The sequence below is a fragment of the Triturus cristatus genome, chromosome 7, assembly GCF_964204655.1.
Source record: "Triturus cristatus chromosome 7, aTriCri1.1, whole genome shotgun sequence".
In the NCBI taxonomy this organism is placed as follows: Eukaryota; Metazoa; Chordata; class Amphibia; order Caudata; family Salamandridae; genus Triturus; species Triturus cristatus.
The window spans coordinates 621680160-621707241 of NC_140590.1; the positions used below are offsets into that span (position 1 = coordinate 621680160).

At 48.4% G+C, this 27082-nt stretch overlaps 1 protein-coding gene and 1 pseudogene across 1 annotated transcript in view; both read left to right on the forward strand.

Annotated features, from left to right (window-relative positions):
* Positions 1-27082, forward strand: part of SUZ12 (SUZ12 polycomb repressive complex 2 subunit) — an 819404-nt gene that overhangs the window by 669416 nt on the left and 122906 nt on the right. Inside the window, exon 14 of the mRNA XM_085617193.1 lies at positions 14300-14498. Within this exon, the coding sequence (XP_085473319.1) occupies positions 14300-14498 (199 nt within the window). The remainder of the gene's footprint in view (positions 1-14299; positions 14499-27082) is intronic.
* LOC146810221 (large ribosomal subunit protein eL33 pseudogene) lies at positions 523-965 on the forward strand (annotated as a pseudogene).

Here is a 27082-nt window from a genome sequence, read left to right on the forward strand (position 1 = left end):
ATTCTTTACGGGTCATCCTAAACCAGATTCTGTTATAGCTTCAGCAGGTCAATAAAGGTAAAAAAAACAATCACTACATCCTCTGCACCTCCAGATAGAGATGGAAACCTATTGATAATTTGGGCTGTAGAGTAGGTTCAATGGCAGCTACTTCTATCAAGGCCGCAAATGCCTTAGCTAATCTGGGCCATAACGATGGGAAGATTTGGCATGATATCTCGCCACTAATTGACCTAATTCCAGTTAAATTAGAGAGAGGCAATAAGGTTCAACAACCTCACTGATTATTATTGGCTTAGCCATGGATGTTTCCAATGCACGTTTTCTTAGTTAGAAGGAGCAGTTGTTCTGTGACGGCAAGGTTGGCTGTGATCCACTTCTGTCCAAGAGAAAATGTTAGACAAGCCATTTGATGGAGCCACTTTTATTTGGCAAACATGACCTTGCAAAGTATTAAAACGTGTACTGATATGGCAAAATCGCTATGCGCTCAAATGGGATAACTATCTTTGTCCTTTAGGCTTTTTCCCTCCATCTTGGAAACCGGTTGCGGGCTGTCAACAGCCGGACTATAAAGTTACAGAATGTCTGGAAGATTGTGGAGTAAGGCCATTTTTGCTGGCTACAAACGTGGTCTCCGAAACCAGAGGGAGCTCACCGCTCTTCTGAAAATCGAGGGGGTTTATGCACGAGATGAGACAGACTTCTACTTGGGCAAGCGATGCGCATACGTGTACAAAGCCAAGAACAACACTGTAACTCCTGGTGGCAAACCCAACAAAACTCGTGTGATCTGGGGGAAGGTAACTCGTGCCCATGGTAGCAGCGGCATGGTCCGTGCCAAGTTCCGCAGCAACCTTCCCGCCAAGGCCATGGGGCACAGGATCAGAGTGATGCTGTATCCTTCAAGGATCTGAATTGCTGATCACAATAAACCGTGCTAAAATTCAAAAAAAAAAAAAAAATCTATCTTTGCCCTTTAGGTTCCAATCCTTATAATTAAAGGTTGTGAAGGGGGATATTCTGCCTTTTTTCTGCAGGGTAAACTTCATCATTAACTTCTATACATCACATAATTTCAACACTGAACCTGTGAAACACCAAAGAACTGTTTATTTTCCACTTCTCTGTAGGGTAGAACAACCTCATTAACTTAATTATATACATCACAACATCATTTTATTTCAACATTAAATCAAGTGCGTGGCAACTCAGGAGTGTCCCTGCACTGAGGAAAATACCCACATTGTAAGCTAAACAAATCGGTTTTTAACAACTTCCAAAAAGCGTTCTCATCTGGGACGGTTCTAAGTTGCAAAGGGAGCTTATTCTATACCTTGGCAACTAATACAGAAAAGGCAGAGCTTCCCAGTCATCTCCTTTTAAACCGAGGAGCTACTAGCAGCCTTACATCCCTCACGAACATGTTCCTAGGAGGATAGTATTTCTGAATCATATCAGCAGTATTCCCAAATCCTATTAATTGAGATAGAAGGCTTTGTGTGCAATAGTTGATACTTTAAAAGTAATTCTTTTGCTTGCCTGCAACCAATGCAATTGATTACGGTACTGAGACACAGCGGCCCGCTTTGTCATTTTAAACCGAAGACTGATTGTGTTGTTCTGTACTGCTTAGAACTGATATCTTCAGAATTCTAGGATACCCAGAGAACCTTTGAATATTTTTTTTACTGGGATACGTACCCAGATAGAGAACATTTGAATATTTTTTTTTGACATTCTTCGTACCCCAAAACACTACAGAGGAAATCTGGATTTTGAAAGGAATACGATTATCAAATATCCCCCCACCCCCTTCTCCCCTCCCAAAGTTCCTTGCCACCTCCGTAGGTGGGGATGGGGTCGGACAACTGCTGATTTGCTTGGTGAACACGCCACGGCCTGGAGATCCAAGGGGTTCTCGCTAATAATGCCGGATGGGGCAGTTCTTCTAAAAGAAACTTCCTTACGCTTGGAAGCACATTAAGATATTCAGACACAAGACTAAATAGTCTACCTCTCGAGGCGCAGAAATTATAGGAACCCCTTCCGGGTTGGAATTATCACCAGAACTAAGACTACTTGAAACTGACCTCAGCCTTGAGAAGTTGCGGGGTAATCCCCTGTAACAGCGACGAAACATGTGTTGGCTAAGAAGGCATAAGATATTGAATTAAAGACATCTGAAAATACAAAGACAAGCAGCATTGTGATATTTTATGAAACTTTATGTATTTACTTTTAAACATGTGATTTATATATATGGGGTCGGACAGCCACTCAGCCAGGCACCTGTCCATCCTGTTAGTGGATTTGAACCAAAAAACAAAATTTCTCTTTTATCTGGGTTATGTTGTAGGCAGTTAACACTGACCCATTTGACTGTCGAGAGTCAACATTAAGATGCTGCATTTAAATTACTTCTCCTAGTGTAATCACAACAGCAGTTTAGTGGAGGTGGGGAGGATAACGAAAGGGAAGGGAAATATTAAACAATTTAAAACACCACACAAAGGATTTATAATATCTCAAACCCACCCAGAATGGTTGGATCTTCCCAGACACCCTACACAAAAATCAAAAGCCAGTCTTAAAATTCTCCTCAGTCTTCGGTGTGGAACCTCGCCATCCTTCTCGCAATGAAGTTCCTATCTGCCCCGGGGATCTATTACCTCAGTCTTCCCTTCAATCCATGTGCACATCTTTGGTTTTTTTTTTTGCCTCACACCCAGGCTCCAAGTTGGCAGGCCCTTAAGACCTTCACTTTCACGGCCCTCTTGCACCCTAGTCCATGTGTTGCTCTGATTGTGTTATCCTCCACCTCCATTTCTTGTTCCAGTCTGGTCCTACCTGCAGTAGCCACACCCCTGAAGTCCTCAGGACTTCAGGGGTGTTGCTTCAGTGATGTCCGTGTTGACAAGATAATATAAACATGCCAATTTGAGTTAGTTGTCATGGACGTTTGTCTCTTGTAGGAGACAGAAACTTGAAATACTTTGTTGCACAGAGGTTAGAAGAATTCCTTTTTGGCCATGCCTGCTTTATTTCACCATTATAACATTTGTCCACTTCCCTGATGCTGCTGTGTAAGATACTTTTATTTCAATAGGATACTTGGATACAAATGCGTATGCTTGATTTTTAAGTGCAGAAAGCAATCTCTCTCAAGCATCACTAAAATAACATAACTTTGCCTTCTATGTTTTTGCAATAACGCAAAAGAACTATTGTTGGATTCCCCAAGTATATGTATGTTAACATTTATATCATTTTCATAGGTATTGAAATAGTTTGATAGCTATCGGATGGCAATTATGTGACTGCTAAAGACTGCAGAAACCTCTGCATACCAAAAACTAGGGGTAGAATTATAGATCCCAAAGTTTGTTATTGATAAGATGAAGTTTGAGTTGCCCTACGTTTGGAGCATGTCTGCTTTGTGACAGGCTCTGTACACTCCTGCCATCTATAGTGTTGGGATGCAGAGTTTGCAAGAGGCTTCGGTTTTGCTGTGACTCATAATACCTCCCCCGAAGTCCACAATGTAGTGGGGTATAGACTTCACCTTAGATAGTTTTTGCCATCAGGGTTTGGCGTATCTCTGAGAGTTCTGGAACAGTCAAACGATACTGGTGAAATTTTCGGCAAAGCACCTGAATCGCTACCCTCATGAACAGACCATGTGGTTGCCGACCAATTTGGAATCGAATTGGACCAAATTCCTTGGTGTGTCAGGATGTAAGAAATGTAAATGTATGTGTTTTTGTAAAGCGCACTGCTGCCGAGGCGTCGTGGCGCTGTAGACCGCTGGGGAACCCATCCTGGCTATCCCTGTGAGATGGTCCCTCCTGGGTATCTCCAAGGTGAAACCAGGCATCCCCGGCGAATGTGGGGGGCCGTTGTGGAGATGAGGCAAGCTAATGCCCAGAGTTGCCGAGTGTGATCCCTGGTTAGAGTGGGCACTGAGGCGAGAATTATCAAGTCCGCTGACCCTGGTCCACGACCCTGCCGTGTCGGGAATTGAACCCTGGTCCCGGGCCGTCCTCTGCTTCCGGGTCTGCCGCCTCTAACCAGTGAGCCACACTACTCCACTAAGAGAATGACTTGTGGCAGAGAGGACCATGGAAAATACACTTCATATATTCTAAATGTAACAGTAAGTTCCAGTGGTAAGACCAGAATTAGGTCTGCAATCTGCATCCCAATTAACCACAAAGAATTAGCATCTTCGGCCTTCCGGTGTTATAATAGTAACCGACACCATGGAGGTAGACTATGGGTGCATCATAGAATGCAGCACTAAGCTTCTCCCATGCGATCAAGGACATGCTGTGTCGAATATGTCAAGGGAACTTACTTGGATGCTGAAAGAGGTGGGCCATCTGACACTGGTGATCTAAGGGGGAGCGAAGTCCCGAATATGTCTCATCCAATGACTCCGACTAAAAGGGCATTGTTGTCCAGAGCCCTGAACAAAGACAGTCAGGTTATTGGTTTCTAAGCAAAAATGTAGAGGATCTTACTTTGAACTGAGCTGGCACACTGAGCCTCAACTACAGAACTAGGTACAGTCCTGGGAAAGCCATGTCTTAAGCACTGAACCTCCTCCAAAGAGGCCTCTGCATTTTTGGGCAGCCACTGCTTCTGCGTCATCTTGGCCCTTAAAAGCCAATTTTACTTCTGAGAAAGCTTTGAGACACTCTGCTCTAACTACGACATTCAGATAACCCTCCTCGGCCCTAAGATTCTACTCTTCCTCATCTAAGCAGACTTAAGCTGCACAGTTGAGCTTGAGGTAAACTTCAAAACCAGCCCTGGCTCAGTTCCTAGCAAGTTGCCGCCTCTAGAAGACCAAGGCAAGCAGACTGATGCAAAACAAAAGAGTGCATACTTATTCTCGGTTCTAGCATGACCATCTCTAACAGGTCAACCTCAGACCATAATACTCATTCGGAGATAGGATCGCAGAAGAGCTCAGGATGTACCTAATTCACAAAGAGACAAAGCGCAGAGAGCTCAAACCGTCCACACCATCTTCTAGAGTCCCCATCTCAAGCCCAGTCTCTTCACATGGACTCAGAATCCCAGTCCAGATACACTAGGAGGACCCAATACTCAGGGGTGATAGCGATGACCAGTGGCACCACTATAATGCTGTCAGTCTTGGCTGCAGGTATTTGTGTTCTGACATGGGATACCTCCGTGTAAGCACTGAATCTTACAGTTCGAGGCATGTGGGCTGCTGAATTCATATCTGTGCATAGATCGCCGCCTAGTGTTGGGTCCGGATGTTTGCACGTTGTTGTCCTGGAAGAGTCTTCGAAGTATCCTGGGATAGGTGACTCCTCCCCTGGACTACAGTGCGCATGGGCATCCTCTCCATCCTCAGATTGTTTTTTTCCGCCATTGGGTTCGGATGTGCTATCTTGACTCAAGTTAGGAAAATCTTTTTTCAGGCCAAAAGGCCTTTAGTTCGCGTCGGTACTGTTCTCGATCGGTATCAATAGTATCTTTGTTAGTTTACTAACTTCCAGAACAAACTTTCGCATCTTACCCGACCGTCGATTCGACATCAACGATGGAATCGAGGACACCGTTCAAGAGGTGTCCGGTATGCAATGCGAAATATCCCCACGTCGACGTCCATCCGGTGTGCAACAAATGCCTTTCACCGGATCACGACGAATCTACATGCATGGCCTGTGCCAGATTTCGATCCAAGAAGACTCTACGGAATCGACGAGCGGCGAGACTCGAGGCGCAGCAAGCGGCACCGGCCCCGGCCGACATCTTCAACGCCGAGACCGAAGATGTCGAAGAAGTGGAGAACCTACCCTCCAGTCCCGTTTCCGAACATGACTCCGGATCGGAAGACGTCGACGAAACACTCTTTCGCAGAGATGAAGACGACACCGAGGTAGGAGACTACAATGAGGCCTTAGGGGCCGAAGAGAGTAGCTCCGGTGACGAGCAAGGCCTACCCGTTCAGACTGAAGAAAGCCCAGTGCAACAGTCTATGGCTCCGGTCGAGGGATAGCCTTCGGGCCTTACCCAAGACCTATCCCGCAGTTCTTCGGCCCCGCCTCGGACATTCAGCGGCAGCCATTAATGCCCAAAACAGCTGGTTTCCCTTCTTCAAAACCGAAACCGAAAGCTGTATTGGTTCAATTGAAACCGAAAGTGGCGCTGGTCGGATCGAGGCCCTCCACACCTTCGACGCCAGCAAAACACATCGGCACCGAGCACACCAAACGAGACTTCGGTGCCGAACTCGAAGCGGCCGACGTCGGAGTCGACATAAGGAAGAAGGCCTTCGGTACCACCAAACCTGCTCGGCTTCCGGCACCGACGCAATCGACTCCGACCCCAAAGGTCAAACAGCCTGCTGCGTCTCACACCGCTTCCACGGCGACACCAAAGCCACACTCATCGAAGAAGTCGACGGCCATTCCCACCCCTCGACTCGATGACCCACCGGCGCCGAAAAAATCCACGACCGCCTCAACAGAACCGGTCGGTGCAAAAGACTCGAGGGCGCTCCAGACGCGACCCATTGCTGCGCAAAGCACCAAAAAGAAAATGGTCCTCCAGGACACGTCGGGCTCCGAACCAATTAAAGCTCCAGCAGCCTCTTCGACACCAGCCAACATTACTTTTGGCCTGCCACCATCCACGGCCCCGAAAATGTTCCAAATCAGGACACGGGTGACCCATACCACGATCACGCCTGCCGAACGCTCTGCGGAGACGTCTCCATCGCATGTAATCGACGCCGACACCGGCAGGATGATTATCCACAAACGGAAAATAACTTCGGAGCCGGCTTTGGACTCCTTCAGGATTCCACTTAAAAGAAAGCTGCCTGTGGCTTCAGAACCAGTTCTTTACGAACCTTTCCACTCACCCTACCAGGATCCACAATCCTTCTCTCCCACACACTCCGACACGGATGCGTTGGTGGACTACATGGGTGACCAAGTCCCCTACCCCGGAGACATGGACCCTGACGGCCAACAGGACCCTGATCAAACTTGGGATGACCCGGTGGACCCAGGTGCACCTATGGAGGCACAAGACCCGCAACTCTATGGAGCAAAAACATCTCCCACTGAGGACACTGCAGCGTTCAACGCTCTAATTGAACGTGCTGCAGCCAATCATGGGGTGCAACTTCACTCGGACACCGTCGAGGACGACTTTCTTATGGATACTTTTGCATACTCAGAAAGGAATATAAAAACTCTACCCATGTTGAAGGGTGTCCTCAAACCAGCAAAGGACATCTTCAAGGAACCCACCAGGGCAAGAGTGATCAACCCCAGGATCGACAAAAAATACAGATCAGCGCCTGGGGACCCTACTTACATCAGAGGCCAATTACCTCTGGATTCCATTGTCGTTGCGAATGCTCGCAAGAGGGCACACTCACAAACAGGTGACGCTCCTCCCCCGGACAAAGAGTCCAAGGTGTTAGAGACCTCTGGCAAACGGGTGGCCGCCCAGGCAGCCAACATATGGCGCATTGCCAATACTCAAGCACTCCTCGCTCGCTACGATAGAGCGCACTACGACACATTAGAGCAACTAATCCAACATCTCCCTGACCAATACAGAGAAGGTGCAGAGATCCTCATCAGGGAGGGACAGCTCCTCACAAACGCATCCATCAAGTGCGCGCTGGATGCCGCAGACCCAGCTGCCAGGGCCATAAACACTAGCGTCATGCTGCGACGACATGCCTGGTTACGAATCTCCGGATTCAAACCTGAGGTGCAAAACATACTCAACCAGCCTGTCAACCCCGACTATTTATTCGGCCCGGAGGTTGACACCACCCTAGAGAAAATAAAGAAGGACACGGACACTGCAAAGTCCATGGGGGCTCTCCAGACTCAGTCCTTTCGGAGCGGCTCCTTTCATCGCCCCGGAAATAGAGGAGCAGGTAGAGGACAGGGGTCACAGCAAACATACAACAAGGGCAATACACAAACCACCTACGATAAAAACACCCGGGGTGGATATCGTGGCTCCAGTACAAAGGGCAGAGGACGCGGCTACGGCAACACCAGGTCCTCCCCCAAGAACAAGCAGTGACGCCCTCTCCCTTCCTCCCGACCACATAACAACTGTCGGGGGAAGGCTACAAAGGTTCCTGTCCACGTGGAACTCCATCACCACGGACAGGTGGGTCAAAGATATTGTCAAATACGGTTACTGTCTAGAACTAACCTCCACTCCACCCACAATACCTCCAAAAAACCGTCCTATGTCCTCAGAGCACTTAACGCTCTTACAGCAGGAGGTGCAAAGTATGCTTCTAAAAGGCGCAATAGAGGTCGTACCCGTACACGAGCAAGGTACGGGGGGGGGGTGTACTCCCTGTACTTTTTAATACCGAAGAAAGACGGGTCACTCAGACCTATATTAGACCTGAGACCCCTAAACAGATACATTCTTTCCGAGCATTTTCACATGCTCACTCTCCAGCAAGTCCTCCCGCTGCTCAAGCAGGGAGACTTTCTAGCCACACTGGACCTCAAGGATGCGTATTTCCACATACCCATTCACCCATCACACAAAAAATACCTCAGGTTCACTGTTCAAGGGCAGCACTACCAATTCAAAGTCCTTCCCTTCGGCGTGACAACGGCACCAAGGGTGTTTACAAAGTGCCTAGCTACTGTGGCGGCACATCTACGGAGGCAGCACATACACGTCTACCCTTACCTGGACGACTGGCTCGTTCAAGCGAATTCAGCCCAGCAATGTGCCAGCCACATGTCCCGCACCATTCACCTCCTTCACAGTCTGGGGTTCTCACTAAATTACCCAAAATCCCATCTACAGCCCGCACACGTACAACAGTACCTAGGTGCGACTATAGACACTCTGGCGGCCACAGCTCAGCCAAATTTGGTGAGAATCAACAGCATGCAAATGCTGATTTCAAAGTTCAAACCACAACACTCCCTTCCCGCGCGAGTGTTCATGCAGTTGATAGGCATGATGGCCTCCTGCATCTTCATAGTCCCCCACGCGAGACTACATATGCGCCCGCTTCAGGAGTGCTTAGCACGTCAGTGGAATCAGGCTCAAGGACAGTTGAAGGACCTAGTGTTGGTGAGCGGTCGGGCATACAACTCTCTGCATTGGTGGAATCCACAAAACCTTTGCAAGGGCTGACCGTTCCAAGAGCCTGTCCCACAGATAATACTGACGGCGGACGCGTCTCTCCAGGGATGGGGAGCTCATGTACTCCATTACACAGTGCAGGGACTATGGACACAACAACAAAAGAAGATGCACATCAACCTTCTAGAGCTGATGGCAATCTTCCTCGCTATGAAGGCTTTCAAAGTACACTTGTGCAACAAAGTCGTGTTGATCCGGACGGACAACATGACTGCCATGTACTACATACAGAAGCAGGGAGGAACACACTCTCCACAGTTGTCTCATCTGGCTCAGAGCATGTGGAAGTGGGCCATTCAAAGGAACATGTTCCTAATGGCAGAACACCTCCCCGGCAAGGACAACCAGATGGCGGATCTGCTCAGCAGACACAGCCACCAGATGCACGAGTGGGAGCTACACCCATCAGTACTCCAACCGTACTTCCAGCAGTGGGGTCATCCAGAGATAGACCTATTCACGACAAGCGAAAACGCAAAATGCCAAAGCTTTGCCGCCAGGTTCCCACATCCGCAGTCGCAGGGCAATGCGATATGGATGAACTGGTCCGGCAGATTTGCGTACGCTTTTCCCCCAGCACCACTGATACCGCTGGTGGCACGCAAACTGCGTCAACACTCACTGACGCTCGTCCTGGTTGCTCCAACGTGGGCACGCCAGCCGTGGTACACCACCTTTCTCGAACTTTCCGTGGTGCCGCATCAAAGGCTGCGGATCAAACCCGAGCATTTAACGCAGAACCATGGAGAGATTCAGCACCCAGATCCGCAACAGCTGAACCTGGCAATCTGGCTCCTGAAGTCCTAGAGTTTGGCTACCTCAACCTGCCACCTGACTGTATGGACATCATTAAGGAGGCCAGGCGACCCACTACCAGAGCTTGCTATGCAGCCAAATGGAAGAGGTTCGTCATTTATTGCAATAATAATGACTTTAACCCGCTAGATGCATCCATCCAAAACATTATTTGTTACCTATTACACCTATACCGATGCAATCTGGCGTACACCTCTATACGTGTCCATTTGACCGCAATATCAGCCTATCTGCAGACCAGGCAGCACCTCTCTCTATTCAGAGTGCCTGCCATCAAAGCATTCTTGGAAGGACTCAAACGAGTCATTCCACCAAGCCACCCACCGGCTCCGATGTGGAACCTCAACTTGGTCCTCACACGCCTGATGGGTCCACCCTTTGAACCTCTACACTCATGCGAGATTCAATTCCTTACCTGGAAAGTAGCTTTCCTAGTAGCGATCACTTCTTTGAGAAGAGTTAGTGAACTCCAGGCACTAACCGTTCAAGAGCCATTTATACAGGTTCACGCCAACAGGGTCGTACTACGTACCAACCCCAAATTCATGCCAAAGGTGGTATCGCAGTTCCACATGAATCAAACCATTGAACTGCCCGTTTTCTTCCAAAACCCACAAACTGTCGCAGAAAGGGCACTCCATACACTAGATGTCAAAAGGGCCCTCATGTATTATATCGACAGGACCAAACCCTTTAGGAAAACACAACAACTTTTCGTTGCCTTTGCCCCACACCACAAAGGTAACGCTATCTCCAAAGCAGGAATAGCCAGATGGATCGTTAAATGTATTCAAATTTGCTATCAAAAGGCTAAACGCACTTTAACGATTCCCCCACGAGCCCACTCAACACGTAAGTTAGGGGCCTCAATGGCTTTCCTAGGAAACATTCCTTTGCATGACATATGTAGAGCAGCCACCTGGTCCACTACACATACATTTACCAAACACTATTGTGTAGATGTGCAATCAAAACAGCAGGCAGCTGTAGGACAGGCTGTTCTCAAAACTCTTTTTCAGACCGCTGCAGCTGGCACTGGTAGCCGCCGCTAATAAGAGGGCACTGCTATATATTCTATGCACAGATATGAATTCAGCAGCCCACATGCCTCGAACTGAATATGCTACTTACCAGTATGCATCTGTTCTTGGCATGTAGGGCTGCTGACATTCATATCGCCCTCCCTCCTCCCCGGCGCCTGTAGCAGCTGCAGCTCTCAGAATTACTGTAAGCATGGTCATCACTTTCTATATCTACTCCATCACTGCCACAATGGCGAAAAACAATCTGAGGATGGAGAGGATGCCCATGCGCACTGTAGTCCAGGGGAGGAGTCACCTATCCCAGGATACTTCGAAGACTCTTCCAGGACAACAACGTGCAAACATCCGGACCCAACACTAGGCGGCGATCTATGCACAGATATGAATGTCAGCAGCCCTACATGCCAAGAACAGATGCATACTGGTAAGTAGCATATTCAATTTGCCATCTGGAGCCAGAGAAATTGGGTACTTGACCTTGCAGGGTATACACATTCTAAAGAAAGCCCTGAAGCCCAATGTGGGGCCTTGCTGCGCAACCAAATAGACTATTGTATCAATCTTCATAAGCAGCCCTAATAGGCCTAGGTGCAAGAAATCTGTTACATCTGTTACTTATTTACCCTTCAGAAGGCAGAAAGCCTCTTTTTTCCATAAGGTTAAAACTAGCTACTGAACCAATTTCCTGCAAAATGGGCAACACCAATCATTTTTCTGGATCCCTGTTGGAGCCTTTATGCAAGGCCTTAAAATGTGATCACTCCTCACTGCCACCAGTCCCTTGACGATACCTCAGTCTTATACTTACATAGTTTATGAGGCCACAATTCGAGCTGTTACGCTTTTGATCAGTTCCTTTCTAGGAAAATAGTTGTCAATCACTTCTCTCCATAGTGTTACTGAACTGCAAGCCATAACTATAGTGGAGCAATTTATTCAAGTGCACAGAAGTTAGGTCGTACTTGGAAAACATCCTTCTTCTCTCCCTGAGGTAGTGTCTCCTTTCTTTGTCAACCAATCTATTGGTGTCTCCCCGACCCCTCCCCCCTCAGTTCTGGAGGGGACCTTACTGTCTCTAGATGTCAGGAATGCTTATGTACTACATACCACACCTTTGGGAAGATGAAGCAGCTCTTTGTAGCTTTTGGCTTGCCCTATAGTGGATAGCATATTTCCAAAGTGGCCCTCACAGATGGATTGTCAGATGTATTTACTTTTGCTATGCCAAAAACACACTACTTTATCTAGCTAGAGCACATTCTCATGGGAAAAAAGAGCCACTATGGCTTTTCTAGGCAATATTCCACAAGAAACTGCAGAATGCTCAACGATCCACACTTTAACCGCATGATAATGTGGAGAGATTTATGCCCAACAAGAGGCACAAACAATTTGGGAAGAGTGTACTTAAAATGCTGTTGTAAATGTCTTCTGTGCCTGCTTGCAAGCCATGAATTACGAAGAATACTGCTTTGCAGTCTATGCAGAGCATGTGATCTACAGCACCACTTGCATCAAAAGGAAAACATTACTTATTTATAATTGGTGTGCTGCTTCTGTGCTGTAGATTCACATGCACCCTCCCACCTTCCTCAATGCAAGCTCACACTGTTTTGAACATCTCTTACCTTTTAACCGCATGTTTACACATGTATGCAAAGAAGTTTATGCTTCACATCTCCAATCAATCAGGGGTTTTGTATAATGCAGCTACTCACCCGGGAGGGAGGCAGCAGCAGCAGGGAGTGCGAAACATGGGGAGAAGAGAGCAAGCAGAGAAAGAGAGAGAGAAAAGGGCACAGAAAAAGCCATGAGAGGCGTAATAGCAGAAGAGCAGAGTGCTTTCCCACTGGACCAACAGGGATGAGGCGCAGGCAGGAACCTGCGGGTGCAGGAGGGCCTGGAACCTACAGCCATACAAAGGAATAGTGCAGGGCAGCACTTATTGGTGGAGCTTCGCAGTGGAAAGCTGACTAGGTCAGTGCTCTAGCTCTCCTTGCCACGCGGTGGCTGCCATTTAGTAGGGGCTGGAGGGGCAGGGTTGGTAGGACAAGCTGCAGGGCAGAGGGGCAGCAGTGGCGGGGAGTGCAAAAATGGGGAGAACAGAGCACAATCAGAGAAGGAAGACAGCAAAAAAGAGAGAAAAACAGGGCACAGAAAAAGCCAAGAGAGGCGTAAGAGCAGAGTGCTATTCCCACTGGACCACCAGGGATGAGGCGCAGGCAGGAGTCTGCGGGTGGAGGAGGGCCTACAAACTGAGAACCCAGGGCTCACAGGGCAGCACTTACTGGTGGGGCTGTGCGGGGAAGAGCTCAACAGGTTTATCTCTATATCTGCCTACTCTCACGCATAAGCAGGGCCACTGAAATTATGTGGCAGGAGAGGTCCAAATTATGAGACTGGGTTAAGTAAATTATGCAGCAAGAAAAAGCAAGTTATGTGGCACATTTTGTAATAGTTTTACTGCATTATATAGCAAATATAGCAGTAGCAACAGAAAGGTGACGAGGCATGCTTTGCAAAGGGCCAAGCACTGCATGGTAACGTGTCACTTCGTTTTTTGCAACTTTCGATCCTATTGAGCCAGAAACAAAAATATTTTGTTCAAATCTGCAGATTATACGGCAGATGATGGATTATGCAGCAATGTTTAATTATGCAAAAATCCATAATTCCAGTGGCCCTGCCCATAAGGCACACACAGTCTAAGGTACAACCTGTTCTGGTGCATTGTTTCAGGGGGAGGTATCTTCAGCCACTCCGAAAGTCAGAGCACAACTTTGGTGAAAAAAAACTTGCAACATCCACGCCCAGGATATAAAATGGCAAGATTGTACAGAGCATGTGAATCTACAGAACTACAAGCTACAATCATATTGTTACAGATGAGTAATGTTTAGCATCTCAAATTTAATATTGACAGATGCAAATACAAATGGTTGCATTACTCCAGGATACAGTTATTAACTCCCTCCCCCATGTTGTTCCTATTCTTATCAGGTAAATGGACTGGAAAATGTGGAAAAACAAAATTAACAATAAGCCTCTTATCCATATAAGTTTTTTACGTAACTAGAATTGAAAGTCACGAAACCTGAATGACAATAGCATTATGATCTTTTGTTTTTCCCTGAAAAAAAGTTTAAAGTGCTCTTAATGCCCAATGTCTTCACAAAATATGCTCAGCATTTTCAGTGTGACTCCTCAACACTGAAAATAAATCTGGTGTTTTCTTCTTTTGTTTATAGACCAAAACGCACTAAAGCCAGCATGTCAGAATTTCTGGAGTCTGAAGATGGCGAAGTGGAGCAGCAGCGGACATACAGTAGTGGTCACAATCGATTGTATTTTCATAGCGACACCTGCCTCCCTCTTCGGCCACAAGAAATGGAAGTGGACAGTGAAGATGAAAAGGACCCTGAGTGGCTGAGAGAGAAAACAATTACTGTAATTATGAAATACCTTTAAATGTTTTGATAAGAAAACGAAGCAGTAAAATCTTATTTATTTACAAAGCATAATAATGATGCAAATGGTTCCCGAGGGTGTTTCTGCATACCATGACCGTAATTGGTTACTTGTAGCTCCAGATCTCAATTGTTAGTATCTTTTACATATTCACATGCTTGAATCGTACCCTGTCATCAAGATGGGAGCACCAGGTAATTTTAAGATGGCAATTAACTGTTAAAATGGGTATAGGTCCAGTAGCATTTGTAGATGACTCCTTGCTTTATCATCTGAAGTAGATATCTGCGTTCTTCAGTCCGCTAGAGGCCACCATAGCGCAGCTTTCTGCTACATGTTGTGTGAGTGAGTCCCCCAGAAAGAGCGTTTTACTTTCTAATAACGAAATGTTCGAGGCATATGAGCTGCAGATCACACACTGTGCATAGATCGCCATCTGGTGTTGGGCCCGGATGATTGCACTTTGTTGTTGTTTTGGAAAGTCTTTGAAAGTCACAAGGTAGGTGGCTCCTCCTTTGGACAATAGTGCGCATGGGCATCGATTCCATCGTCAGATTGTTTTTTTCCGCCATCGGGCTCGGATGTGTTCATCACGCTCCAGTTCGGTGTCGTTACCGATCATCTTTTCGACACGAAATCCTTCACCCATACTTCGGTATTGTTTCGATCACGTTCCCATTCAACGCGCACCTCACCAAACTTCAAATCTTCGATTCCGGTCGTCGACGCAGGCCTTCAAGCGTACTTGCGCCATTAGGCCTTCGGCTCATGGAAAGGACTCCCTTTAAAAAGTGTCCTAAATGTGGATCCAAGTTTCCACACGCCGATCTTCATGAGGTGTGTAACCTCTGCCTTTCACCCGAGCACGAGGCCAAAGACTGTCCAGCTTGTGCTTTTTTCCGCTCCAAGAAGACGATTCGGGATAGTCTAGCTCGCAAGGACCATGGCTCGATCATCGACAGCGATTCCCGATGACCTCTTCCAGGAAGGTATCAATGTGCAGGAGCAGATCCAACACATCACCATCAGCTCCTCCGAAGCTGACGACTCCGATGTCGAAGACTTCACTCCGGGGCAGCAGGTCGTAAGTTCTGATGTCGACCCCTCCCCACCCCCATTCCCAAAAAGGCTTCGGTCACACCTTCACCTTCGGGCCTAGGTGCACACCGGGACAAAACTTCTCACGCCCCGCCTTCGGGCTCGGCAAAGATGCTGATACAAAAGCCTTCAGGCCACTCGGCATCGAGCCATCCTCCCGTTGGTGCCGAAACTCCATCCCTGGCACCAAAAAACAAACTACTACCTTCCTCCGCACCAACGCCTAGTTCCACATCGGCGCAGAAATCCACGGGTACGGACAGCCCGGCTCCGAAAAAATCGTCAGAACCGAGCAAACACATTCTGAAGACCTCGGGCGCTCAGCCTTCGAAGCCCAGAAAATCCTCGGAACCGACTAAACTCCCGATTCCGATCACCACTGGCGCTCAGCCTATAAATCCAAAAACACCATCGGAAGCGAAAAAACAACCCGTACCGAAGCCTCTACCGTAATCGAAGAAAACTCCAGATTCCAGGCCCAAAGAGCACAAAACGACTCCAAAACCCCTGACACACAAAAAATCGGACCCGAAAAAATCGGCACCGAAGGAACACACGTCAGAGGAGGAGCTTTTTCGACCGGATCCAACCCAAAAAACACTTCAAAAAGACCCTAAAACAGGTCAACTCATACTTAGCCCTTCAAAGAAACGGAAAATGGACAAACCTGTACCAGCTCCACTTCCTTTAAAAAAGAGAGACATTGCAACTTCTTCTTTAAGGATTCCTTCTCCACCTCCCCCTTCACACCACTCTCCTATCCCATATTCACCATCTCCGGATGATGATGACGACCCCTCTGAAGACCTAGGGGATGATCAACCTTTAAGGGAACCTAGTCCTCCTGGTACCCCAAAAAGACCCATGGGAGGATTATGACACACCAGATGTCCCAGACACACCTTAGGACGACATCTACCCATCTAGGCCATCCCCTCCTGAGGACACTATAGGGTTCACTCAGCTTATACATAGGGCAGCAGAATATCACGGGGTGAACTTACACACAGACCCTGTAGAGGAAGATTTCCTCATGGAAACTTTCGCACCATCCCAAAGGTCCACTGCCATTCTCCCAATGTTAAAAGGGGTAATCAAATACACTCCAGAAGTGTTTAAGGACCCTGTATAGGGCCAGGGTCATTAATCCCAGGGTAGAAACAAAGTACAAAGCGCCCCCAGCTGATCCTGTTTATATTAAAGGGTGAGTACCCTTAGGTTCCTTAGGGGTCTCCGCCAGGAAAAGGGCTAATTCACAAACCACAGGAGATGCCCCACCTCCTTATAAAGGGTTAAAACTGCTGGACGCGTCTGGTAAAAGGACGGCGTCCCAAGCAGCTAACATATGGAGGATTGCCAACACAGGCTTTGCTCGCAAGATATGATAGGGTACACTACGACGAGCTAGAGACCCTACTACAACACCTTCCAGACCAATACAAAACACGAGCTAATGATCTCATCCAGGAAGGCAAGGTCATAACTAATGCCTCTATTCGTTGTGCTCTGGATGCTGCAAACACAGCATCCCGGGCTATTAATACCAGTGTCGTTTTTCGCAGACATGCCTGGCTACGCATTTCCAGCATTAAACCAGAGGTTCAAACCACCATATTAAATCAACCATTTGACTAGGAGCACTTATTTGGGCCCACTGTAGATTCATCTTTAGAAAAGATGAAAAAGGATACCGACACTGCCAAATCAATGGGAGCTTTGCAATCGCAAGCTCCCAGAAGCTCCTTTTGTCGCTCCTCTTATAGTGGTGCCTCTAGAGGTTTTACCACTGATAACCCCTCCACTTCCTACAAGAGACCCACCCAGACCTCATCTAACAGAGGCTATTACAGAGGAGTCTACAGGGGCAATAACAACAAGGGTCGAGGCAAAACTACCATTACTCGTACCGCCTCCACCCCTAAACAATGACTTCCCTCCGCTCTCCCCGGACCACTCTCCTCCGGTCGGGGGAAGATTAATGCAGTTCCTACCTGTCTGGAACAACATTACTACAGACAGGTGGGTGAGACAAATCATTCAATCAGGTTATTGCCTAGAGCTCACTTATACTCCCCCAAACATACCACCCAAACAGCGTCCAATGTCAGCAGAGCACTTAACGCATCTAAAACAAGAGGTGTTTTCTCTCCTACAAAAACATGCAATAGAACCAGTTCCCCTTCATCACCAAAACACAGGGGTTTACTCCCTGTACTTCCTCATTCCCAAAAAGGACGGAACTCTGAGGCCCATCTTGGACCTCCGGCCATTAAACCTCTACATACAATCAGACCATTTCCACATGGTCACTCTTCAACAGGTCTTCCCTCTACTCAAACAAGGCGACTTCCTTGCCACATTAGATCTCAAGGACGCCTACTTCCACATTCCCATTCACCCTGCTCACAGGAAATATCTAAGGTTTGTAGTGGACGGACAGCATTGCCAGTTCAACGTTCTCCCATTCAGTCACCACGGCACCCAAAGTCTTCACAGAATGTCTGGCAGTGGTAGCAGCCCACCTAAGAAGACAACAAATTCACGTCTTCCCATATTTGGACGACTGGCTCGTAAAAGCCAAGTCACATACCCAGTGTGTAAATCACACACACGCCACAATCTAACTACTTCACGATTTAGGGTTTACCATAAATCTCGCAATGTCGCACCTCTACCATCCAACAATATCTGGGTGCCACAATAAACACCTCAAAGAGCCTTGCTCATCCCAGTCCAGCCAGGATAGCAAGCATGCAAGCCCTTATTACAAGATTCCAGCCGCAACACACACTCCCAGCTCGAGTGTTCATGCAACTCATAGGGAGGATGGCCTCTTGCATATTCATAGTACCTCATGCAAGACTCCAGATGCGCCCCTTATAGGAATGCCTGGCACGTCAGTGGAACCAAGCTCAAGGTCAGCTAACAGAACTGGTGTTGGCGTACGACCGCACACATCGCTCTCTGCAGTGGTGAAACACTCAAAACCTTTACAAAGGGCGACCATTCATAGAGCAGGTTTCACAGATTGTGCTAACAGCAGACGCATCGCTCACCGGCTGGGGAGCTAATCTACTTCATCACACCATACAAGACACATGGACACCTCCGCAAACGCTACTCCACATCAACCATTTGGAGTTACTAGCAATTTTTCTAGCATTAAAATAATTCCAGAAACACATATCAGGCAAAGCTGTCTTAGTCCGCACCGACAATATGACAACAATGTACTATTTACAAAAACGGGAGGGGGGGGGGGGGCACTCTCTCCAGCTCTCTCAACTAGCACAGAGAATATGGAGATGGGCCATTCCTCAAAACATATTCCTGTTAGCCCAACATCTCCCAGGAATTCAAAATCACATGGCAGATCTGTTAAGTCGGCAGACCCAACAGATTCACGAGTGGGAACTTCACCCACAAGTTCTTCAACCACTCTTTCAAATGTGGGGGCAGCCAGAGATGGATCTCTTCGCCACACATTACAACACAAAATGCCCAAGCTGCGCCGCCAGATATCCACACCCATTGTCCAAAGGCAATGCGATATGGATGAATTGGTTATGCAGATTTGCATACGCTTTTCCACCTCTCCCACTTAATCCATTAGTGGTGCGCAAGCTGCAACAACAGTCGCTAACACTGATCCTAGTCGCCCCAACATGGGCCAAACAGCCCTGGTACACAACATTGCTGGAACTATCAGTAGTCCCGCACCAAAAACTACACCTCTCCCTACAGCTCTTAACACAGAACCATGGAAAGATCAGACACCCAGATCCAGCACAGCTCAACCTGGCAGTCTGGCTCCTGGAGTCCTAGAGTTTGGTTATCTCAATCTTCCACCTGATTACATGAACGTTATCAAAGAAGCTAGGCGCCCCTCCACTAGGGCCTGCTATGCAGCCAAGTGGAAAAGATTTGTTAAATACTGTAATAACAACATCAATCTTCTAGATGCCTCCACTCAGCACATCATGTTACCTACTTCATCTTCAAAGATGTAATCTAGCATACACATCAATTAGATTACATCTTGCTGCCATTGCAGCTTACCTACAAAATAGTCAACATCTGTCACTGTTCAGGGTGCCTGCCATTAACGCATTCATGGAAGGCCTCAAAAGAATAATAACTCCCTGGGTACCACACTCGCCAGTGTGGAATCTAAACATCGTCCTCACTAGATTAATGGGTCCTTCATTCGAACCTCTACATAAATGCGAGCTACAATTTCTTACATGGAAAGCCGCTTTCCTTGTGGCCATTAAATCTCTTAGAAGAGTCAGTGAGCTACAGGCACTAACTATTCAAGAACCATTTTTACAAATCCATCATAACAAAGTGGTTCTCAGGACAAATTCCTTCCTAAAGGTATGTTCGAGGCATATGAGCTGCAGATTGTACACTTAGCATAGGTCGCCATCTGGTGTTGGGCCCGGATGTTTGCAGTTTGTTTTTCTTCTTGGACCGTGCTTGGAAGTCACGAGTTTGGTGACTCCTCCTTCGGTCCGTACTGCGCATGGGCTTCGGCTCCATCCTCAGATTGTTTTTTTCCGCCATCGGGCTCGGATGTGATACTTCGTGCTCCGGCTTCGAACTTCTACGGTTCCAGCCTCGACGGAAAATCCTCGATTCTTCGAGTTCCTTCATCATCTTCATCTCTCGAAGCGGCACTTTTTCCATCCCGTACATCGACACCGGCCTTCGGGCCCTCCGCGACTCCGGTCCCGGCCGATGGAAAGGACTCCGTTTAAAAAGTGCCCAGAATGTGGGTCTAAATTTCCCCACACCGACCTCCATCAGGTGTGTAACCTTTGCCTCTCTCCGGAACACGAGGCTCGAGACTGCCCCGCCTGCAAGTCTTTTCGATCGAAGAAAACGATCCGAGATCGGAGGGCTCGACGCACCATGGCGCACTCATCCTCGACAGTTCCACCGGACATCTTCGGAGACGACGCCGAAGCTTCGGGGCAGACACACACCGAACTGGGAGAAGACATCGTCAGCGCTTCCGAGGCCGACGACTCCGACCTGGAGGACGTAACACCAGGACAGCGGGCCGTGAGTACAATGCCCCCTCCCAGCCCCGCACCGAAAACCAAAGAGACTCCGGTTACCCCCTCGCCTGCCGGCCTGGGCAAAACCAAAACCAAAGCCTCGATCACCCCACCTTCGGGCCCGGTGTCGAAGCACTCAAAGTCTCACGGCAGCTCGGGATCGAGCCAGCCGACGCCCGGTGCCGATAAACACCACTCGGCACCGAAGCCTGCAAAATCCAGCTCGACTCCGAAACCACCGGTGCCGAAACCTGGACACTCGGCGCCGACCAAACACAAACAGAAATCGGTCGGCACCGACGCTCCGGCGCCGAAACAGCATTCCACGCCGAAACACACGGAGACCTCCAAAAAGCAAGGCGTACACAGAACATCGAAACCTCCGGTTCCGAAATCGCCGGTGCCGACAGACGACTCGGCGCCATTGGCTCTGTTTACACCAGACCCTTTACAAAAGACTTTGTCCAGAGATCCAAGGACTGGCCTTTTGACTGTGATTACTAAGAAGCGTCGCCTTGAGGCTCCGGCTCCTCCTCCTCCACCCAAAAAGAGGGACTCAGCCACTTCTCCCCTTAGAGTACCCTCCCCACTGCCACCCCCCCTCCCACCACCACCCCCTCCACCTTTACCTCACTACGATCCGGCCCCATCCCCAGATCCGGATGACGGGGACCCGGACAATGACCCAGGGGACGCCCCAATGGATCCCACCCCACCAGGGACCCCAGATCCATGGGAGGATTATAATAACCCTGATGTACCCAATGTACCTCAAGACGACCTATACCCATCAAGGCCGTCTCCTCCAGAGGACTCTTTAGGGTTTCACCATTTAGTGCAGAGAGCAGCACACTACCATGGGGTGGACATGCACACGGAACCAGTGGAAGAAGACTTCCTACTGGATACATTTGATTTACAAGATCGTTCCACTGCTATTTTACCCATGCTTAAGGGTGTCACCAAGCACGCTACAGAGGTATTCAAAGACCCTGTCAGAGCCAGAGTACTAAACCCTAGAATAGAGAAGAAGTACAAGGCGGCACCCACAGACCCTGCATACATCAAGGGCCCTGCTCCTCTAGATTCCCTAGTTGTCTCCACAGCTAGAAAGCGGGCTAACTCCCAATCCTCAGGAGATGCCCCACCACCAGACAAGGAATCTAAACTTCTGGACGCGTCTGGTAAACGCACCGCCTACCAGGCTGCAAACATGTGGCGCATTGCAAATACACAAGCACTGCTTGCGCGATATGATAGAGCACACTATGATGAATTAGAGGCTCTTATGCAGCACCTTCCAGAGAAATACAAACGCCAAGCTCATGACTTGATACAGGAGGGCAAACTAATCACAAACACCTCCATTAAGTGTGCCCTCGATGCAGCAGACACTGCTTCTAGAGCCATAAACACCAGTGTCCTGCTTCGCCGCCATGCCTGGCTCAGGATATCAGGGTTCAAGCCTGAGGTCCAGACATCAATACTTAATCACACCTTTGACCAGCAAACACTCTTTGGCCCAAAGGTAGACGAAGCGCTCGAAAAAATGAAGAAAGATACAGACACAGCGAAGTCTATGGGAGCGCTCCAGACCCAAGCCTCTAAGCGTTCCTTTCGACGCTCGTCCTTTCGTGGCACAGGTAGAGGCTCCTCCACCGATAATGCCTCTACCTCCTACAAATCCCCTCCTCAAAATACCTTTTCAAAGGGCAACCAAAGAGGTGGCTACAGAGGCAACAACAATAAGGGCAGGGGCAAAACCAACAATACCCGTTCTGCCACCCCACCCGCACAATGACTCCCCTTCCCTCCCCCCAGACCATTCCACTCCGGTCGGGGGCAGACTACAAGATTTTATCCACGTATGGGAGTCCATAACATCGGACAAATGGGTGACCCAAATCATTCGGTCAGGGTACTGCCTCGAGCTAACATCTACCCCACCCAATATCCCACCAAGGCACCGTCCAATGTCCCAAGAGCATTCCACACTGCTCAAACAAGAGGTACTCTCGCTCCTCCAGAAACACGCCATAGAGCAGGTACCCGACAATCAACGAAATCTAGGGGTCTACTCCCTATATTTCTTAATCCCAAAGAAAGACGAGACCCTCAGACCCATTCTGGATCTCCGGCCTCTAAATGCCTACATACATTCAGACCACTTTCACATGGTCACCTTACAACAAGTCCTCCCACTCCTCTGCCAGGGAGACTTTCTCACAACACTGGATCTGAAAGACGCGTACTTTCACATTCCAATACACCCCTCTCACAGAAAATACCTCAGGTTCGTGGTGGACGGGCAACATTACCAATTCAAGGTTCTCCCCTTCGGGGTCACCACTGCACCACGGGTGTTTACCAAATGCCTAGCAGTAGTAGCAGCACACCTCAGACGTCAACATGTTCACGTCTTCCCTTACTTAGACGACTGGCTCATAAAAGCCGCGTCCTACCACCAATGCGTGCAACATACAAACAGCACCATCCAACTGCTTCATCAGCTAGGCTTCACGGTGAACTACCAAAAGTCCCACCTCATACCATCTCACACAAAGCAATATCTCGGGGCCACCATAGACACCTCAAAAGGTATTGCCTATCCAAACCCAGCCAGAATCACAGGCATTCTAGCCTTACGCAAAATATTCCTTCCTCAACACTCTCTACCAGCAAGAGTGTTTATGAAGCTCATAGGGATGATGGCGTCTTGCATCTTCATAGTGCCCCATGCAAGACTCCACATGCGTCCACTTCAGGAGTGCCTAGCACAACAGTGGAACCAGGCCCAGGGTCAGCTAACGGATCTGGTGTTGGTGGACGGCCGCACACATCACTCTCTGCAGTGGTGGAACACCACAAACCTTTCCAAGGGACGGCCGTTCCTGGACCCGGTTCCCCAAGTGACTCTAACAGCGGACGCATCGCTCTCCGGCTGGGGAGCGCACCTCTTACACCTCACAATGCAAGGTCTATGGACGCCACAGCAAAAAACGCTCCACATCAACCATCTGGAGCTTTTGGCGATCTTTCTAGCCCTAAAATCTTTCCAAAAGCAGATTTCAGGCAAAGCAGTCCTCATTCGCACAGACAACATGACTGCGATGTATTATATACAGAAACAGGGGGGGACACACTCTCCCCAGCTCTCCCGCTTAGCCCAGAGCATATGGAGATGGGCAATTCCCCAAAACATTTTTCTCCTGGCACAACATGTTCCAGGCGTACAAAACACCATAGCAGATCTGCTCAGCAGACAGACTCAACAACTACACGAATGGGAACTGCATCCACAAGTTCTTCACCCATTCTTCCAACAGTGGGGGCATCCTCAAATAGACCTCTTCGCCACCCACGAAAACAAAAAATGCCCAAGCTTCGCCGCCAGATACCCACACCCATTGTCCAAGGGCAATGCGATATGGATGAACTGGTCAGGCAGATTTGCATACGCCTTTCCACCTCTCCCACTAATTCCATTAGTGGTCAGGAAACTACAACAGCACTCCCTCACACTCATTCTGGTAGCTCCGACGTGGGCCAGACAGCCGTGGTACACCACGCTACTACAACTATCAGTGGTACCACATCAAAAACTACACCTTTCCCCATGCCTCCTAACCCAGAACCATGGAGAAATCAGGCACCCGGACCCAGCTCAGCTCAACCTGGCGATCTGGCTCCTGAAATCTTAGAATTCGGGTACCTTAACCTTCCCCCTGATTGCATGAACATCATCATGGAAGCCAGACGTCCTACCACTAGAGCATGCTATGCCGCAAAGTGGAAAACATTTGTAATGTACTGCCGTAACAATACAATCAACCCTCTAGATGCATCCATACAACACATCATATGCTATCTGCTCCATCTTCACAGGTGTAACCTAGCGTATTCATCCATACGCCTACACCTAGCAGCGATCGCTGCCTATCTACAAAACAGACAGCATTTGTCACTCTTCAGAGTGCCCGCTATTAAAGCCTTCATGGAAGGCCTTAAACGAGTAATTCCTCCCAGGGCACCACCCTCCCCTGTATGGAATCTAAATTTGGTCCTTACACGACTAATGGGTCCGCCCTTCGAACCAATGCACAAATGTGAGCTACAATTTCTCACCTGGAAAACAGCTTTCCTTGTAGCTATCACTTCCCTTAGAAGGGTTGGTGAAATACAAGCGTTCACCATACAGGAACCTTACATACAAATGCATCACAGCAAGGTCATACTTCGAACTAATCCGAAGTTCCTGCCCAAAGTCATTACCCCCTTCCACCTCAATCAATCAGTGGAATTACCGGTCTTCTTTTCGCAACCCCAATCTGTTGCGGAAAGGGCCTTACACACACTAGATGTGAAAAGAGCGTTGCTATATTACATGCAAAGAACGCAACCCTTCAGGAAGACCAAACAGTTGTTCGTTTCCTTTTCTCCACCACATAAAGGCAACCCCATCTCAAAATCAGGGATAGCTAGGTGGATTGTAAAATGCATACAAATTTGCTATCAGAAGGCAAAGAGAACATTATCTGTTCCCCCTAAAGCCCACTCTACAAGAAAGTTAGGGGCTTCTATGGCTTTTCTAGGGAATATACCCTTAGATGACATATGCAAGGCAGCCACATGGTCTACACCGCACACATTCACAAAACACTACTGTGTAGATGTGCATTCCCAGCAGCAAGCTAGGGTGGGCCAGGCTGTACTAAAAACACTCTTTCAAACAGCTGCAACGGATACCGGTGGTCGCCGCTAAGGTTGGGTACTGCTATATAATCTATGCTAAGTGTACAATCTGCAGCTCATATGCCTCGAACGGAATATGCTACTTACCAGTATGCATCTGTTCTTGGCATGTAGAGCTGCAGAGTTGTACACGCCCACCCGCCTCCCCGGCTACCTGTATCCGTTCCAGTCCATCTTATTTAGATACAACACACATGGGTTTCTCACTGTTATTACTACGCTCCATCATTTCCCTGTTGGCGAAAAACAATCTGAGGATGGAGCCGAAGCCCATGCGCAGTACGGACCGAAGGAGGAGTCACCAAACTCGTGACTTCCAAGCACGGTCCAAGAAGAAAAACAAACTGCAAACATCCGGGCCCAACACCAGATGGCGACCTATGCTAAGTGTACAACTCTGCAGCTCTACATGCCAAGAACAGATGCATACTGGTAAGTAGCATATTCCTTCTCCCTTTCATCCCAACCAATCTGTTGAGTTGCCAGTGTTCTTCTTGCAACCACAAACAGTAGCAGAAAGAGCTCTTCATACACTAGACGTGAAAAGAGCACTCCTTTACTATATTGACAGAACAAAACCTTTTCACAAAACAACTTTTTGCATCCTTCTCACCACCACATAAAGGCAATCCCATATCAAAATCTGGCATTGCAAGGTGGATTGTCAAATGTATACAAATTTGCTATCACAAAGCAAACGTACACTGTCTATTCCCCCTAAACCAAAGGAAATGATGGACGGAGTGTTGAACATTGCAAACACTCACCCCCAGTCAACTGATCTGGGTTTAATCCATCACCGTTCTTTAGCCCACTCTGCCACCCCAGTTCAGACATGGCCATATGCAAATCAGTCTGACCCTGTGCCTCATGGGAACAGTCCACCCCGAACTGCCAAGCCATGTCTTCCCTGGACCGGAAACAAGCTTCCTAGGACCGGTTTCTGGCATTTCAGCAGTCTTCAGCCAGGCTTGCTTGAATCCAGTGGCAAAGTGAGCAAGGGACTCACGTCTGAGCATACCCTGCCAACTTATGGCGAACAAAGCAAAAACCAAAGGAAATGATGGACGGAGTGTTGAACATTGCAAACACCCACCCCCAGTCAACTGATCTGGATTTAATCCATCACCGTTCTTTAGCCCACTCTGCCACCCCAGTTCAGACATGGCCATATGCAAATCAGTCTGACCCTGTGCCTCATGGGAACAGTCCACCCAGAACTGCCAAGCCATGTCTTCCCTGGACCGGAAACAAGCTTCCTAGGACCGGTTTCTGGCATTTCAGCCGTCTTCAGCCAGGCTTGCTGGAATCCAGTGGCAAAGTGAGCAAGGGACTCTCGTCTGAGCATACCCTGCCAACTTATGGCGAACAAAGCAAAAACCAAAGGAAATGATGGACGGAGTGTTGAACATTGCAAACACTCACCCCCAGTCAACTGATCTGGGTTTAATCCATCACCGTTCTTTAGCCCACTCTGCCACCCCAGTTCAGACATGGCCATATGCAAATCAGTCTGACCCTGTGCCTCATGGGAACAGTCCACCCCGAACTGCCAAGCCATGTCTTCCCTGGACCGGAAACAAGCTTCCTAGGACCGGTTTCTGGCATTTCAGCCGTCTTCAGCCAGGCTTGCTTGAATCCAGTGGCAAA